Source organism: Nilaparvata lugens, unplaced genomic scaffold, assembly GCF_014356525.2.
Source record: "Nilaparvata lugens isolate BPH unplaced genomic scaffold, ASM1435652v1 scaffold5168, whole genome shotgun sequence".
Classification (NCBI taxonomy): domain Eukaryota; kingdom Metazoa; phylum Arthropoda; class Insecta; order Hemiptera; family Delphacidae; genus Nilaparvata; species Nilaparvata lugens.
Genome location: NW_024091060.1, coordinates 6587 through 22627, shown reverse-complemented (window position 1 = coordinate 22627; position 16041 = coordinate 6587). Strand labels below are relative to the sequence as shown.

At 34.9% G+C, this 16041-nt stretch overlaps 1 protein-coding gene across 1 annotated transcript; it reads left to right on the top strand.

Annotated features, from left to right (window-relative positions):
* Positions 1-1166: 1166 nt before the first annotated feature.
* LOC111043851 (serine/threonine-protein kinase S6KL) lies at positions 1167-15587 on the top strand (the record flags this gene model as incomplete). The annotated part of the gene is given in 5 exon segments (XM_039444648.1): positions 1167-1268; positions 6538-6661; positions 11599-11706; positions 13758-13916; positions 15496-15587. Coding segments are annotated over 5 exon segments (585 nt in total), but the record flags the coding sequence as incomplete, so codon positions are not given.
* Between the last annotated feature and the right edge of the window lie 454 nt (positions 15588-16041).

Sequence of the window (16041 nt, the reverse complement as noted above, 5' to 3'; positions counted from 1 at the left end):
GAATACAAACGACTGATATTGTCAAAACCACTGCTTTATTAGTACAATAATTGGATATACTAATCTCGATAAAAAAGTTGTTAATATATATATCAATTCCTAGTGAAATTGAAGTTTGTATATTGTGCAGCAGAATATAGAGTGTGTGAAGCTTTACTATTGGCCATTAGCTGTCGACCAATGAAGGTTGAGCTCTACTGCCATCGGCCGAGACTAGACAGTAGGAGCTCAACATTCATTGGTCAATCCTAGGGCTCCATCTACACTATAGTGTTCTGCTACTAATGTTTAAACTTCCAGTTCATAACTAGAGACTGATGATGGTGTAACAACAGAAACTTGTATCACAAATAGTAAACTAGTGGCTTTGACAATAAGAGCTGCTTTTATTAGATTTAGATATCTTACACAATAGTACAGATAATAAATCTTGTTCAATGTTGCAACATAATTTAAGAATCACATAACCTGATAAGTACATGTAAAGTAGAACTTCAAGAATCAAGTCAGAAAATTGGCATATCAACAAATTCAATTTTTTCCATGATATGGTAATGTCTTTGAAGTTCAGTAACTACTTATGAGATATTATTTTTTCGCTGGGCATGTAATCTTAGTGAGAACTTTTCATAATAAAGAGTGTTTCATTTTGGTAGTAACTCTGCATAATAGGAAATCTGCATGATAAAAAGTTTTAAGCCTGAATATATAATTTAAGCCGTCAATGGGCCTTACGACTGTCATACTTCAGCCGGGACCGAAAGTTTAACGTGCCCATCCGATAACACGGGTTACAACTTTATAAAACAGATCAACTTCAAAAACAAAACCAAAACAAGACTGTGAAACAATTTTAGTTAGGAACACTTTGTTGTCTCAGCTCGACTAGTTAGTTCGGCCGGATAGAACCAGAAAATCCCATTCAATTCGGATTGAAAAATTGATCGGCCGGAGACGGCCGTACCTGTTGCAATGGATGAGCATCTATTCCTTTCTTTGTTGGGGGATCGTTCGGTCGCGTTCGGTAGTTTTCGGCCGATGCTAGTTCGGCCGAAAACGGTTCTAGTGGACGACCCACCTTATTCAAATTTGATCTCCATCTAAGACATTTTGCGTTTGCATTCACATGTGATGTAACTGACTATTAAATTTCTGTCTTTTTTCAGCTTGTTGGAACCATTGCCAAAGGCGCTTTTGGAAGAGTGTTCAAAGTTTTGAAGGTTGATAATGATGAAGTTTACGCTATGAAAGTCCTATCCAAAGCTAGGGTAAGTAGATGAACCAAGATAAAATGTAACAGGGCTTTGCCTGTTGTTCTATCCCGATCATATTCATATATGATTTGTAATTATATCAACGAATAAATAAATAAATAAACATGAGAAGATACCACATGGCATAGGGCTTTTATGTTTCAAAATTTCACTGTTAAGTCAGGCAGATAGTTCCCGTAGCTCTTTTTTGTGAAGCTATGTGACGCTGGTAGTCTCTTAAACTCTGCAGTTCATACACTCATCCGGCCAAGACAGTAATAATCGACAACAATCAACTTGAAATAACAGTGAAATTTGGGCCATAAAGCCCTGTACCATGGGATACCTCCTTATACTATCTTTTCTCTATGATATAAACATACTCATTTAATAATAATGAGGGTGATGCCCAGTGGTGGCGCTTGACCTGAACAGTTGGGTGGGCCAGTGGTGGGAATTGTTGGGGGTGCTTTATAAAGCATATTCAACTTTTCTATATTACAAGTTGTTACGCAGGTAGTCTATAAACTAAACTTCAGTTCACGTTTAAAGTAAACTAAACTAAACTTTATTATTCTAATTGGAGGCAAGAAGATGAGTTTGATGTTTTTCGATTGAGTGAATTCGATTAGCTACCTCGTTGCCATTGTTAGTTAGCAAGACCACCCTCGCAGCCCATTCTTCTAAAAAACTAAACTAAACTTTATTATTCTATAAACTAAATTGAAACAACATAATATGCAACTCACCAAAAGACTTGTCAAAGTAGACCTTACTTACTTCACTTTACTTACTTTAGTTGGCTCTACAGTCCTGGGTGGACCTTGGCCTCCTCAACCCAATGCCTCCAATCGTCTCTTCTCTGGAATTTTTGCCGCCAGTTGTTGGATAATCGTTTCTTGTTTCTATTTCCAGTTTCATTTCCTTTAATCCAGTCCGAAATCCGAGGCATTGTTTGAGTTTTCTGAACAAGTTTCTTTTTACGGTGAAGAGCAGTTAACACTTCGATCAAAGGGTCACACCAGGGTCATTTGTTTGGAGTCGCCATCTCCTAGGCACCTGCTTTCACCACAGCTTTCAGAGCGTCACCTACCCTGGATTTAATTCAGGTTAACTCCCTAGGCTCTTCCGCCCTCTCCGCCGTTGGGATTTCTCCTCATCCGCCTTCGAGACCGTTGGCCGGTTTTCACCCGTGACCCTGGGCAGGGGCCCTTACAGGGTGCTACCATCCAGAGCCAGATGGACCCCGGATTTTTAACGAGGTGTATCTCCTCCCGCTCCTCCTTCCCTATCGCTTGCAAGATAAGGCCCCGGGCTTGCGACTGGCATGGCGGAGTTTCAAAGTAGACCTAACCTCATTTAAATCAAGATCACCACAAACTGATAGAGCACTTCACAATAAACTCACGCCTTTAAATTCACAACCGCAATCACTACAGTTGGATTATTGCTAAGCAGCCTATGCAAATATTATCACAAAACTAGTTGAATGTATTAACTTATTAACTCTTTATAAAATAATAAAAAAACCAGTTGCCAATACGGATGCAATTCACATATTTTCACATGATGGCTGGCATGTAAACAAAGCTATACTAGCGCTCAGCAGTCTGAGCGAGAAAAGTGTGAATCAACGTGCAATGGGCCAGCTCATCATATACTGGCCCACTTGCTCAGTATATCAATGCATTGCTCCTAGCCAGTCTAGCGCCGCCGGCTTGCGTTGTTTTGCCAATACGTTCTTATGGAAGCGCCGCCACTGGTGATGCCCAGATAAACTCTTAGGTTTGTGCGTGGTAATGATGGGAAGAATGATGGTGAGAGATGACGACTACTTTTTAGGTAGTCGTGATCGACGGCTTATCGTCTCCTCCGAAAGACGGGGTGGACGTATTTTGTGATTGTACTGTGGTTAAAAACTTTTGGCCCCGGTCGAGATTCGAACTCGAGCTCTCTTGATTATTAGACCGGCGAGCTATCACTTACGCCAACGAGCCACCCAAGTATACTTCATCATCTATTCATCCCTTGATATAAGTGATGCATTTTGCTTTCAAAAGTGATAATGATTCTAGAGAAAATTATTTATACTGATTATCACCGTAGAGAAACATAGCGTAAGTAGATATCCCATGGTATAGGACGTTTATGTCGCAACTTTTTCCGTTATCTCAAGCCGATAGTCCACATAGTTCCTTCCCGTGAAGCTGTGTGACGCTCGTAGTCTACCATACTGTGCCGTTTATACACTCTTACCGGTCAAAACAGTAAAAATCGACAATAATCGACAGTAATCGGTGTGCCTGACTTTTTTAAAAGATGATAAAGAGATAATTTTGAATAAAATTGAGAATTTAGAAATAGGCAGACACATCTAGAAAATACCTGAGTCATACCATCATGCAGGTGAACGGGCTAGAGTCAAGAATACTTCAATTAATCTTGCATGCCTGATTTAATAGGTTTATACTATAGAATAACACTACAATTTGAAATAATTGAAAAATACAAACAGCTCAATAAAAATTGGCAACTAAAAGCGAACAACAGAAACAACAATTTCATGTTACTTTGTTGACATTCTTCATCTGATTTGGGGGCGCATTACTATCCTTCGTTTAGATAGCAATACATCACAAAACCAAACAATATCAGTCATAAAATAAACAAAACAAATGCCACATTTCAAGAAATTAACTCAAAACGAAAGAAAAGCCGTGAACCCAAATTTCGTCGATAGTAACCCATATAAACCCATTTCATATATAGTTTGAATCCCCACTTTTGATTGACATTCTCGAATGAACCTTTGTTTCAACTACACTGCACTTTCGTTGGTCTGTACGTTGCTTTATCGTCGGGGTTACAGTACCTTGTCTTTGGCGGTGAATTTTTACCGGTTGAATTTGGCTTGACGGCGACGTCCTCTTACGTCCTAGACCTGTCGTCTGAAACGGGTGTCTCTTGAAGCGGTGTTACATAAAATTGCGGAACCAAAGGGGTGGTACATGAAGTTGGTTTGGGGACACACATGAACCGCTTAGCGGTTATTTGAAGAAACAATTATTCGTACATGATGAAGAAACAATTAAACTTTTCAGGACATGGCACTACTAGAAAATTTAAACTTTAATAGAAAAAACTAGCTCCTACATTAACTAATGATATAAACTACCCAAAAACGGCGAAACATAATGACTACATCTTTACTCTCGTAGTGCTCTAGCAAAGTCCTCCGAAACGTATCTGGTCTCGCGGCTGGGGAATTGGCCCTACTGTATTTAGAAACAGTCTTCCTATTGGGCAAAGGGAATCAATTTGACCAATCGTCGCGTGGCTTCTAGAGCCTTTGGACCAAATAGTAACTGCAAAATCGGTAGTTTGTTATATTTCAATGCTTGCTGTTTTCCAACTTATCGCATCTATGTCGCGACAGGAAGGCTAAGTTTTAGAGATAATTCCATAATCTACATTCCTCGACGACTCAGAGCCACAATTTTTTAATATCTATCATGGGAAACTCGAAGTCATGGTCGTTCATAATAGAGAGAGAAAATAATTTATTTCGCTAACTCACAATAATGGCTCTAGTCTATTGCGTATTAAATTTACTATTATAACTTGGGAAAAGGCCTGAATTAAAAATAGTGCTTGGTACATCGGCTTGAGATAACAGTAAAAGTTGCGACTTAAACGTCCTATACCATGGGATATCTACTTACGCTATTGTTTCTCTATGGTATCACCTTCACAAACTACTCAGGAAATGAAAATTATTGATGACCGTATTTCTAAATGATTTGTAAGACGGTCTTAGCGAAGCCGCTTTGGAGAGTCTTTCTTTAAGGCGTATACTACTTTCGGCCACCAGTGAGTCGACTGAGAGCAACCATGGCGGCCGTGTCTAAAGCAAGCTCAGACACCAGGATTGGTGGCCCGAGTTGGACACCAGCATTAGTGACACGAGTCAGACACAAGCCGGCCGCCAAAATATGGTGTCTCGGCTGGCGACCCTAGTGTGATGTGCGCAATAACAACTAATGCCCCGCGACTCGCTTGGACACTTGCCGACCCACTGGTGGCCGAATGTAATACAAGCCTAAATATTGTTTAGTAGAACAAATATTGTTAACCCTATTGTGGTAAAAGTAGGAGCTCTTATTGCCTCATTTTCGCCACAACACTTGCAACGTTTATATAAAGTGTGAAAGTAAATAAATTTATCTATCTATTCATCACTGCAACACAAGTTACTTTTCGACCGAGCGAAGTGAGGTCTAAGATTCAAGTTGACGGTTTGGCATTTCTCTTAATGTTTAAATGTTTATATGTTGAAATGTTGAAATGTTTAAATGTTTATATGTTGCGCATTGACGGCGAAACGCGGTAATAGATTTTCATGAAATTTGACAGGTATGTTCCTTTTTTAATTGCGCGTCGACGTACATATAAGGTTTTTGGAAATTTTGCATTTAAAGGATAATATAAAAGGAAAAAAGAGCCTCCTTCATACGCCAATATTAGAGTAAAAATCAGACTATAGAATAATTATTCATCATAAATCAGCTGACAAGTGATTACACAGATGTGTGAAGAAGCCAGTCTATTGCTGTATTTCCATAAGGTCTATAGTTTCAATCAGGTACTTGTGGATGAGAATATTGTTCACAGAACTACTAGTTATATCTGTATTTGTAGAGAAATATTAAGATACAGATTTAAGATACAGATATGATAAGCTATCATCATCTGATGAGAAGTGAAATACGTGTGTCCGTGGCGCATAAGTCTGTACGCTCCTAAATACTACTATCATTGAGCTCAGTTATAAGTGAATTCATAGAGCCTACATCTCTTATTGTACGGTATTCCCACTTGAGTTACTCAATTTTTTTATTTAATTAACTATTAATCTTTTACTGTACCAAACCTTTTATACACAATGATTGAGTACATAAAAAGATATGTAAAATTGTACCATAGTGAGATACATAGTATAATGGCAGTGGAGAAAGATAGGAGAACAGCCTTGCCGATTCTCTGTCTTGCCACTATCTTCTTGGTAGCATATGAAGCTTAGTGGGATCGATTATCTTCAAGCTTGTTTAGTTGAAATTTGACAGGTATGTTCCTTTTTTAATTGCGCGTTGGATGAGAATACTGCGTGAGGTCTACTGTTCACAGAACTGCTAGTAGAATTGATTTCATTATAAACGTTGACAATAATTCTAAAATTCTTACAGTAGTAATTGTTTGATTATAAATTAATCCTTTTTGTTCACAGATAATATCTGAAAATGCGATACAACAAGTGAAAGATGAAGTACGGATACAATCCATGTGCGGGCATAATCCTTTCATCGTCAACTGTCCTTATTTCTGGCAAACCAGGAAGAAATTATTTATAGGTTTGTGTTATTTGTAGTTTTTTCACTCATCTTTTCATGAACCAACTGTTTTTAATGTTCAACTGATTTATTCTATGCACTATTAATAATTTATCAGGTCACTTCCAACCTACCATAATGAAAGCACTAGGTTGTTGTCAAAAATATCACTTATTGTTCATCTTCAGTGTGATAAATTCAAAACTTTGAAATTGTAGGTTAGGAGTTTCCTAACACTTTTGAATTTCTCACACTGAAGATGACACCATTGGTGTTGTATAATGTTTGTAAATTTTACAATAAATAAGTGATAGTTTTGACAAAAGCCTAGTGTTTTCATTATGGATAGATATCACAACATCTCATGAGCAAAAGTATCTGAAATTTAAATTTCCTCTTACTTAAAGAAGTGATCATTGCTTAGCAATTATTTTCCACCAACGGCTTTCAAATTGAACCAAAGTAACTCACCACACTTTAAACTTGAAGTGTTTTGTAACAAAATGACACCTTTCTCAATTCTGTAAGTAATTGCAATCAATAGTTATGTACTATCAAAGTTGTAAAGTCCTTTCATAATCACCCTGTATAATGATGAATCTGGAATTTGACAAACAGCATTAACATAATTACATCTATGTTCATAGTACATGATTTTTCCCCATTTTTCGATGATTATTTCCTATTAAATTTGATATGTATGCTCTTATTATGCAAATTATCGCAATCGGGAATTCCAAATCGTGTCCATGTCAAATTTTATTTAGTGATATTCAATCAAGTGTTTTTCGAATGAAAATAAATGATATTTTATTCTTCAGAAAGCATTACATTGTATATGAATACTGCCCAAAGATATCGAAAAAGGTTTTTTAAAACATTGCACACCAGATTTAAAGAATAATACATTTTGTCCATTTATTTTAATTTGAATCAATATTATCATAGAGAAAATATAGCTTAAGAAGATATTCCATGGTATAGGTCGTTTATGTCCCAATTCTTATAACGAAATGTCATCTTTTCTTCATGATATTATTGTCTACTACCTTTTAGTAGGTACTGCACAAACATCAGTAAAATTTTAGCACGGTTTGAATTCATTGTTCTGCTGTTGAAGCAACCTTATTTATACCGTGTCCCACGAAGAGGTTCACACGTATGATTTAATATTACTTGCCCATTTATGCACCGAACTTTTTCAAATTATACACAATTTACAAAGTAGGCTCTACACATATTCTGGGAAAATTCCAACTCCCTAACCTTCGTAGAAACAAAATGGCGGCATATTGAAAAACGATACTTTAAAAAAGTGATTTTGGTTTTATAATAGTTATTTGTATATCTAGAGTGAAAAGTACAACTTTTTCTCCCTGTGGGAAAAAGTTTGAAGCCCGAGGCGAAGCCGAGGGCAGCAATTTTCCTGAGGGAGAAAAAGTATTTTTCGCTCATGATGTACACAACATTTTTCCTCCATATACATTTTTTTATAGAACTGCAAATAAATCATTCTAATAACTTACATATTGGTGACAATGATTCCTAACAACATAACCTAAATCTAAAACCTAAAAAACGTCGTCTGATTGGCACTGCCGATTGCGCTATCTATCGGCAAAAGTTGTAACAATTATATCAGCTGGGTCTACCAAAAATGGCTGACTCCAGATCACGCGGTTCAGATTTGAATTGCAGATCAAAATATTGGTATTTTGAATAGAATAAAATATTTTAAAATGGTATAAATTCTTATCGTCTACTAATATTAAGAATAGAATAATATCATACAAACATAAATATTCATGAGTTGATCAAATTTCTGGTTGTGGTATTGAATTCAGTTGACTCAATGACAGACACCTCTTTATGCTTTCTCACCTGAGCTTAGACCTTCTAACCTATTATAATGTAAGTTTTTAAAATAGAGATGCTTCCCATGTTATTTAAATGGAGTCACTTTTCCTCCCTAGGGAGTTTTTCTGTTTTTTACTACCGAGAGCGAAAAAGGGACACTTTAGTATTATGTTTCAGGGAGTAAAGTAAGTACTTTAGACAGTAGGTGGAGGAAAAGGTTTCTTTTCAAACACTGCAAACCAGATTTAAAGAATAATACATTTTGTCCATTTATTTTCATTTGAATCAATATTATCATAGAGAAAATATAGCATAAGAAGATATCCTATTGTATAGGTAGTTTATGTCCCAATTTTTATAACGAAATGTCATCTTTTCTTCATGATATTATTGTCTACTACCTTTTAGTAGGTACTGCACAAACATCAGTAAAATTCTAGCACGGTTTGAATTCATTGTTCTGCTGAGGCAAGCTTATTTATACCGTGTCCCACGAAGAGGTTCACACATTTGATTTTATATTACTTGCCCATTCATGCACCGAACTTTTTCAAATTATACACAATTTACAAAGTAGGCTCTACACATATTCTGGGAAAATTCCAACTCCCTAACCTTCGTAGAAACAAAATGGCGGCCAGTGGCGGCTCGTCCTATGTGTTCAATGGATCATTGAACCTCCATAATTGAATCAACTCCCTTTACAATGATGAATTTACAACTCAAATAATTATATTTTTATTTTATATTCATGAATTTACATCACAACATTTTTCATCTACGTAAACTTAACGTTGATGTTTTGCGGCCGGTGCTTGAGAGCCCGGGATGGCTTGCTTGAAACAGCACCGAATGGCATGATGAGACGGGTGGTGGTGGAAGGCAGTGTTCATTCCCCGATGTGAACCCAAAAACAGGGCTGGTAAGGTAGTAGAACGGGAGGGGGAATCGGTTCGCTAGCATGAATCTGGTTCACAATCCTGTCTGAACCAAGTTTGCACGAGTTCATCCGAGTATAGCCGAACCTAGCCGAGGCAAGTGAAGCATTCGGTAAACCTCGGAATGAATCGTGAGTATTCGTGATACGGATACAGTGCCATCTTGAACTTGCTTATAACCAATAAATTTAAATTTGGTGGCAGTAAAAAAGCGGTAAACAAGGAGTAGCCTAAGTGTGACAGTTTTGAGGTTATACGATATGGTTTCGGGTATATACTGTATACAGTTAGATTACAGATAGATTTCACTGCATTTTTCGTTATATAAATTGTTTTTGTATGTAGAAGAATATAGTAATTTCTAGTGTGTTTCGTGTATTCGTGAGTATTTCTAGTTTGTCCATTTTATTTTAGTGAGAGTGTGATTATAATTTATTGTGTTACCCTAACAGCATTTTGATGAATAAATATGAATAAGGTTCAGTATTTGTTAAATACAAACATTATTAATATTGAGGATAGGTGTAAAATAAAACATGATGGTAGACCAACTCCCGAAGTAAAAATCAAACAAGAAAAATATGAACAGGACAAAAAAATCTATATTTGTAGAAAATATGCTTAATCTTTGAGGGTAATTCCTTAAAATTATTATTGATTACCTTTACGCTTGATTATGCTCTATATCCTCTTGACCTTTCTCCCCAATAGATCATGAGGTTGAACCCCCAAGCTAAAAGATCACGAGCCGCTACTGATGGCGGCATATTGAAAAACGATACTTTAATAAAGTGATTTTGGTTTTATAAAATATTTTTATTGTTGCACTCTAGAGGCAATATAACTTTTGAATAAAAAAACTAGAACAAGGCCTAATGAAAAACATTAAAAACCTTAACCCATCCACAGCAACACACTGATAAAAGCGCTTAAGAAATGATTTGAAGCTCTCACAATGAAATTCCGCGGTATCCGGAGAAGTACCTCTTCTATTGATCGTTTTAGTTCCATCATTATTGAAGCTATGGGTATAAACTTTTTCCTCCAAGTCACCCCATAAAAAGAAGTCACAAACAGTTAAATCTGATGATCGGGGTGGCCAATCTAAAAAAATCACTTCCACGACCAATCCAACGGCCATGAAGTTTGTCATTTGGTAATGGCTTGACATGATTTGCGAAATGAGGTGGAGCACCATCTTGTTGGAAGACTGCTTGATCCATTCCTGGTACCATCAAATGAGGCAAGACTACCGCAACGTAGTTAACAAATCAGATAATAACTCATGAAAGTAGTAAGTGAATCGGTAAAATTTTCAATGTTCAAATTTTATTGATTCAAATTCAAATTTTATTGATTCTCAAAAAATATATATACAACACTTTCAAGACAAAAAAATATATATAAGAATCTACACCTGCAAAGAAACCCTGTGCGCAGGTGTGAGGTGCAATATAATGTTTTTTCAAAAATATTTTTCAACAAAAATGATCCAAACAAATTTCTTGAAAAAAAATACAGAAAAAACTAGTACCTACTTAATAATAAGAGGATACTAAAATAAAGGAACGGAAGAAGAAAAGACGGAAAAGGCCAAGAATAAAAAAGAAGACGAAGAGAAGGAGAATGAAGAAGAAGAGAAGGTAAGAGGTAGGTAAGTCAACTGCAACCATGGAGTAGACGAAAATTAATTTATTTAAAACAATTTTTTCCTCGATTTTATTTGCTATTATCCATTTCTATGTCTGATCCAAGCCTTTGGTTAATGTTTGTTTTTTCAAGAATATTTAAGGGAATGTGGTTTATTAATTTATTGGAAATATAAGAAAACTGTCTCCTACACACATTCAAGTCCATTCTGACAAATTGGAAAATGTCTCGCGTGGGGCGCAAGCCCAAAAGAGATTCTCGAGTTCAAATAAATTTTTATTTTTTATAATATATAGTACCAAATTTTTTATGAAAAGTTGTCGAACTGTTAAAACCTTGAACTCCCAGAATATTTTCAGAACCTACTTTGTAAACTGTGTAAAATTTAAAAAAAAATCGATGCAAGAATGGCCACGTAATATAAAATTAAACGTGTAAACCTCTTCGGTGTATAAAGTATTAATACATTTTTAATATCAAAACGTCATTGATGAACTCTTCTCTCTGTTTCAGTTAGTAACTTTGTAAGCGGTGGAGAACTTCTATCTCTTTGTCAAGTGTACGGCTCGTTACCAGAAGAACTTGTCGCTATTTATGTTGCCGAAATAGCATTAGCTTTAGGTGAGTTTCCCCAAATTCAGTCTCTATAGTGGCGAGTGATCCGTGGTCTAGTGGATAGAGTGTTTGCGTAGCAGCCTAGAGATCCCAGGTTCAAACCACGCTTATATAGCCAAAAGTTTTTGAACAGATCACTCCTGTGCTATCAGATGGCCACGTTAAACTGTCGGTCCCGGCTAAAGTATGACAGTCGTAAGGCCCATTGACGGCTCAAATGATATATTCGGGCGAGGTGGCACTTCCGTCAGGAACTCCCCATCAATAAAAGCCATACGAATATTATTATTAGTCTCTATAGTAAAGATCACTTTATAATGGCAGTGGAGAAATGTGGGAGAACAACGTTGCCGATTCTCTGCCTTGCCACTGCCTTCTATAGTGGATAGCTGATACCGGTATATCTGATGTAATATTATAACGGTTCATTCTTCTTTTTTGGGAACACAACTTTATTGGGAACCAGTGATCTATATAAATATGTAGATAGATAAATTTAAATTTTGTGTATTTCCTCATCTCATTTATTGGATCGAACTTCAAATAATCCAATTTCAAATATTTTTTGTGGCTCAATTGAATATAACATTTTATGAAATATTTAACCATGATTAAGTGCTGATTAAAGACGTCTTTGTAATGACCAATCATATTTTATTCGTCAAATATAATGTATTTTTCAATAATTGAATGACAAATTTTCATGATATAGATTGAATGTTTTGTTAAGTAATTGTATTTCCAGGTTGTTAAAAAACGATCTGGCAAAGGACTAGAAAAGGATAGCGTTATCCGCTTTGTCGAATGATAGACAGTGATAGCAACACCAATATTAATCAAACCATTATATTGTGGACCTCACTATAGAACTCAATATCACCTCATAAGTATTAATCTAAGCTTTAGCTTTAGATGAGATGTAAAACATGTAGTGCCGGTTGCACGAAAGCGGCTAAATTTTAATAGTGATCAATTCCTCGAGAACCAACCAGAGAAGCCGTCTCATCAAAAAGGCCTTCTCTGATTGGATCTCGTGAAATTAATCACGGTTAAAATTTAACCTTCTCTTGTGCAACCGGACCTTATCATATCACCTCACTCTGATGGTGAGAGCATAATAGAACTTGAATTAGAAATTAATTCTATGAATGATATGTATATTTATTATTAATATAAAATAAATTATATTTTTCTTATTTCTTAGTGAATCATACAATAACTTACTTCCCATTGCTAATCCTGGTGTCCCAGCTTACTTTACTGAAGTTCACCACTGGTGGCTTTCTGGAGTCCCTCTGGTTGATTTTAATTGAAATATCCAATTATTGGGTATTCAACTGCATTCTGGGATGAATATTATTTTGTCCGAGTGAAAACAGTAATTTATTGTACTAATTCTGTTGTAATCTGTCAGAATATTTTCTGACAAGATCGTTTAATGTACAAGCTACGGAAATCACGTTAAACTATTAGAGACAATTGTATAATTTGTCAACACATCCGAGTTTAAAAGCACTATGAATATTTTCAATTGAAATAAATTCGAATTATTCAGTGGATTATATGAATTCGAATTTAAGAATAACAAAATTAAAGTATTGCTTGTGGGATAGGTTAAGCTGTGTTAACAACAAAGTTATTAACAAAATGTTAATAACTTAATCCTTATAGATTCTATCAGATTGAGCGGTGCTTGACAAACTCATATGTTCATCATGTGTATGATAAGTATATTCAATCTAATAGAATGTATAAAGATTAAGTTATTATCATTTTGTTAATAACTTTGGTATAAACGCAGCTTAACAGTAATTTTTTATAGTTTCAAATGAGCTTTTTTTGAAAATTATTTCTCTTGTCTAGTCTCGTACTTACTTTGTTCTCGTGGGTAATTTTTTATCGTTTTAAATAAGCTTTTTAGCTTTTTCTTGAACTTTATTTTTCCTGCGATACTCATTGAAAGCAACTGTGAAATTGGGAATTCCGCATCAAAATATAATAATTAAACATTTTTGCATAAAGTTTTACATTTACTAACCAAACTTTATTTTTTACAGATTTTTTACACAATTCGGGTGTTATTTATCGAGATTTGAAGCTGGAAAATGTTCTTCTAGACGAAGAGGGCCATACTCAACTCATTGACTTTGGTCTGGCAAAATGGCTACCCTACAATAAGAGGACTTCAACAATATGTGGAACTCTTCAATATATGGGTGAGAAGATGAAAATGACTTTGAAATCAATTTACAAACAAACTCTTCTCTCTATTCGAATTTATTATAATATTATATCTCGTATCCTTCCATATTGAATTCCAGCTACAAAGAGCATGATTGACCATAAACATCGGCCAATCGACTTGGAACTATTGGTCCTGGTTGCACAAGAGCCGGTTAAATTTTAATCGTTATTAATTCCTTCTCGCTTTTGTGCAACCGGGCCTTGATCTTCCAAATTTCAACCATTTCATTCATAACACTGAAAGATAAATAATTAGACTGATTCTTTCTTCAATTCTACTTGAAACGTTCCAGTCCGAATTCACAATAATTATTAAGGCTGTGCAAAGGCTAAAAATAAACTTTCTACTGGTGATATTTTTCCAAGTTTTTCGATTTGTATATCATCAAGCTATCAAAATGAAAAAGTTTTCTCAGGAAAACATTTTTTTCCGATCATTACTTTTTGAGATAAGAGCGACTGAAGTTTTATTTTTTGGGACAGAACATTTCAAATTCGGTACGATATAAATCCATGAGATTTAGAAGATAGGTTCTTCATGGTATTGTTGATCTGGTAAAACAAAAATTTTATAAAAATATCAATTTTTGTAAAAGTTATTCAATTTACCATAAATAACCAAAAGTAACTCAACTAAAAGTCATTTTTGGTTATTTTTAGTAAATTGAATAACTATATTGAAAATTGATATTTTCAGAAAAATTTTGTTTTACTAGATCAACAATACCTTGAAGAATCTATCCTCTAAATCTCATGGATTTATCTCTTACCGAATTTGAAATTTTCTGTCCCAAAATTTAAACTTTAGGTGCTCATATCTCAAAAAGTAATGTCAGAAAAAAAAAATTTCCTGAGAAAACTTTTTCATTTTGATAGCTTGATGATATACAAGTCAAAAAACTTTGAAAACTATCACGAGTAAAAAGTTTATTTTTAGCCTTTGCACAGTCTTAAGATCAAGGAGATCAGATACGATGAAATTTTAAAGAACTGATTAAAACCTATATATAATTTGTGAATTGTGTCATTATTTGTATTAAGTTTTTTGCGGTTCATTTCTGTTTTTCATTCTGTTTTCATACGTTCATTCTCCGACTTTACACTATTGTTTAATATTTCGAAATGTTAGTGTTAATAATGTGAAATATTTCTTATATGTTTGGTTTTGAAGCATCTAATTTAAAAAAAATACTTTATGAAAATAATTAAGGATTGAAAATTTTGTGAAGTGAACAACTACAAGACTTTGTAGTCCGAACCTATTTCGGACTATGTGTAACTTTATCTAAATTTCGGAGAGGAATAGCACAAGGTTACTCTATTTTTACTCTCCCTATCATTTTGATGATGTACTTATTGTATGAATCAATAAAGAATAAATAATATTGCCGCTTTTGTTCTGTTCATCATTTCACTCAATCTATTTCAAGTTCATTGTTTTTCTTTCGACTTTCATGTGTTATGTTCAGCCTCTATTTACTATGTATTTAATATTATGAAATAATTGCAATTATAATATTACTGATAGTAACTGATGCAACTTGTTTCTAGCTCCTGAAATCCTGAGCGTTGAGAACGGATACAGCCACGCTGTGGACTGGTGGTCTTTGGGTGTTCTTGCCTGTGTGCTGATTACTTCAAAGGTGAGTTCCGAACTCACAATTTTGCAAGAAATACTGTTAATATTTCTCAAGCTCTTTCCAAAATTAATTTTGTTCACATCAAGTTGAAATCCACAAGTTTCTCTGTATTCCTTCACAACTCATATGCCCGGTTCCTTGGACACTTATTAAATCTAATGAACCATTAAACCTATAGATTTAAACCTATTCAATAATGTCCAAAAAACGGGCCATGATTTTTTTGTCTGAAGCACCTTGTCTAGTGGTTGTTGGTGAAGGTTGTTAATTCGATCTACAGATTTAAACTTTTCAGCTTTCCGAAAGTTTGAACTTTTTTACACCAACATATTTCAACTATTTACCAGCAAAAATAAAGGAATTTCAGGTAAAAAGTATATTATGATATAGACAATATTTCAATGATAACTTTACTTGTTTAGGGCTAATTGAGTTTGCAATTAAGTTTCAAAATAAT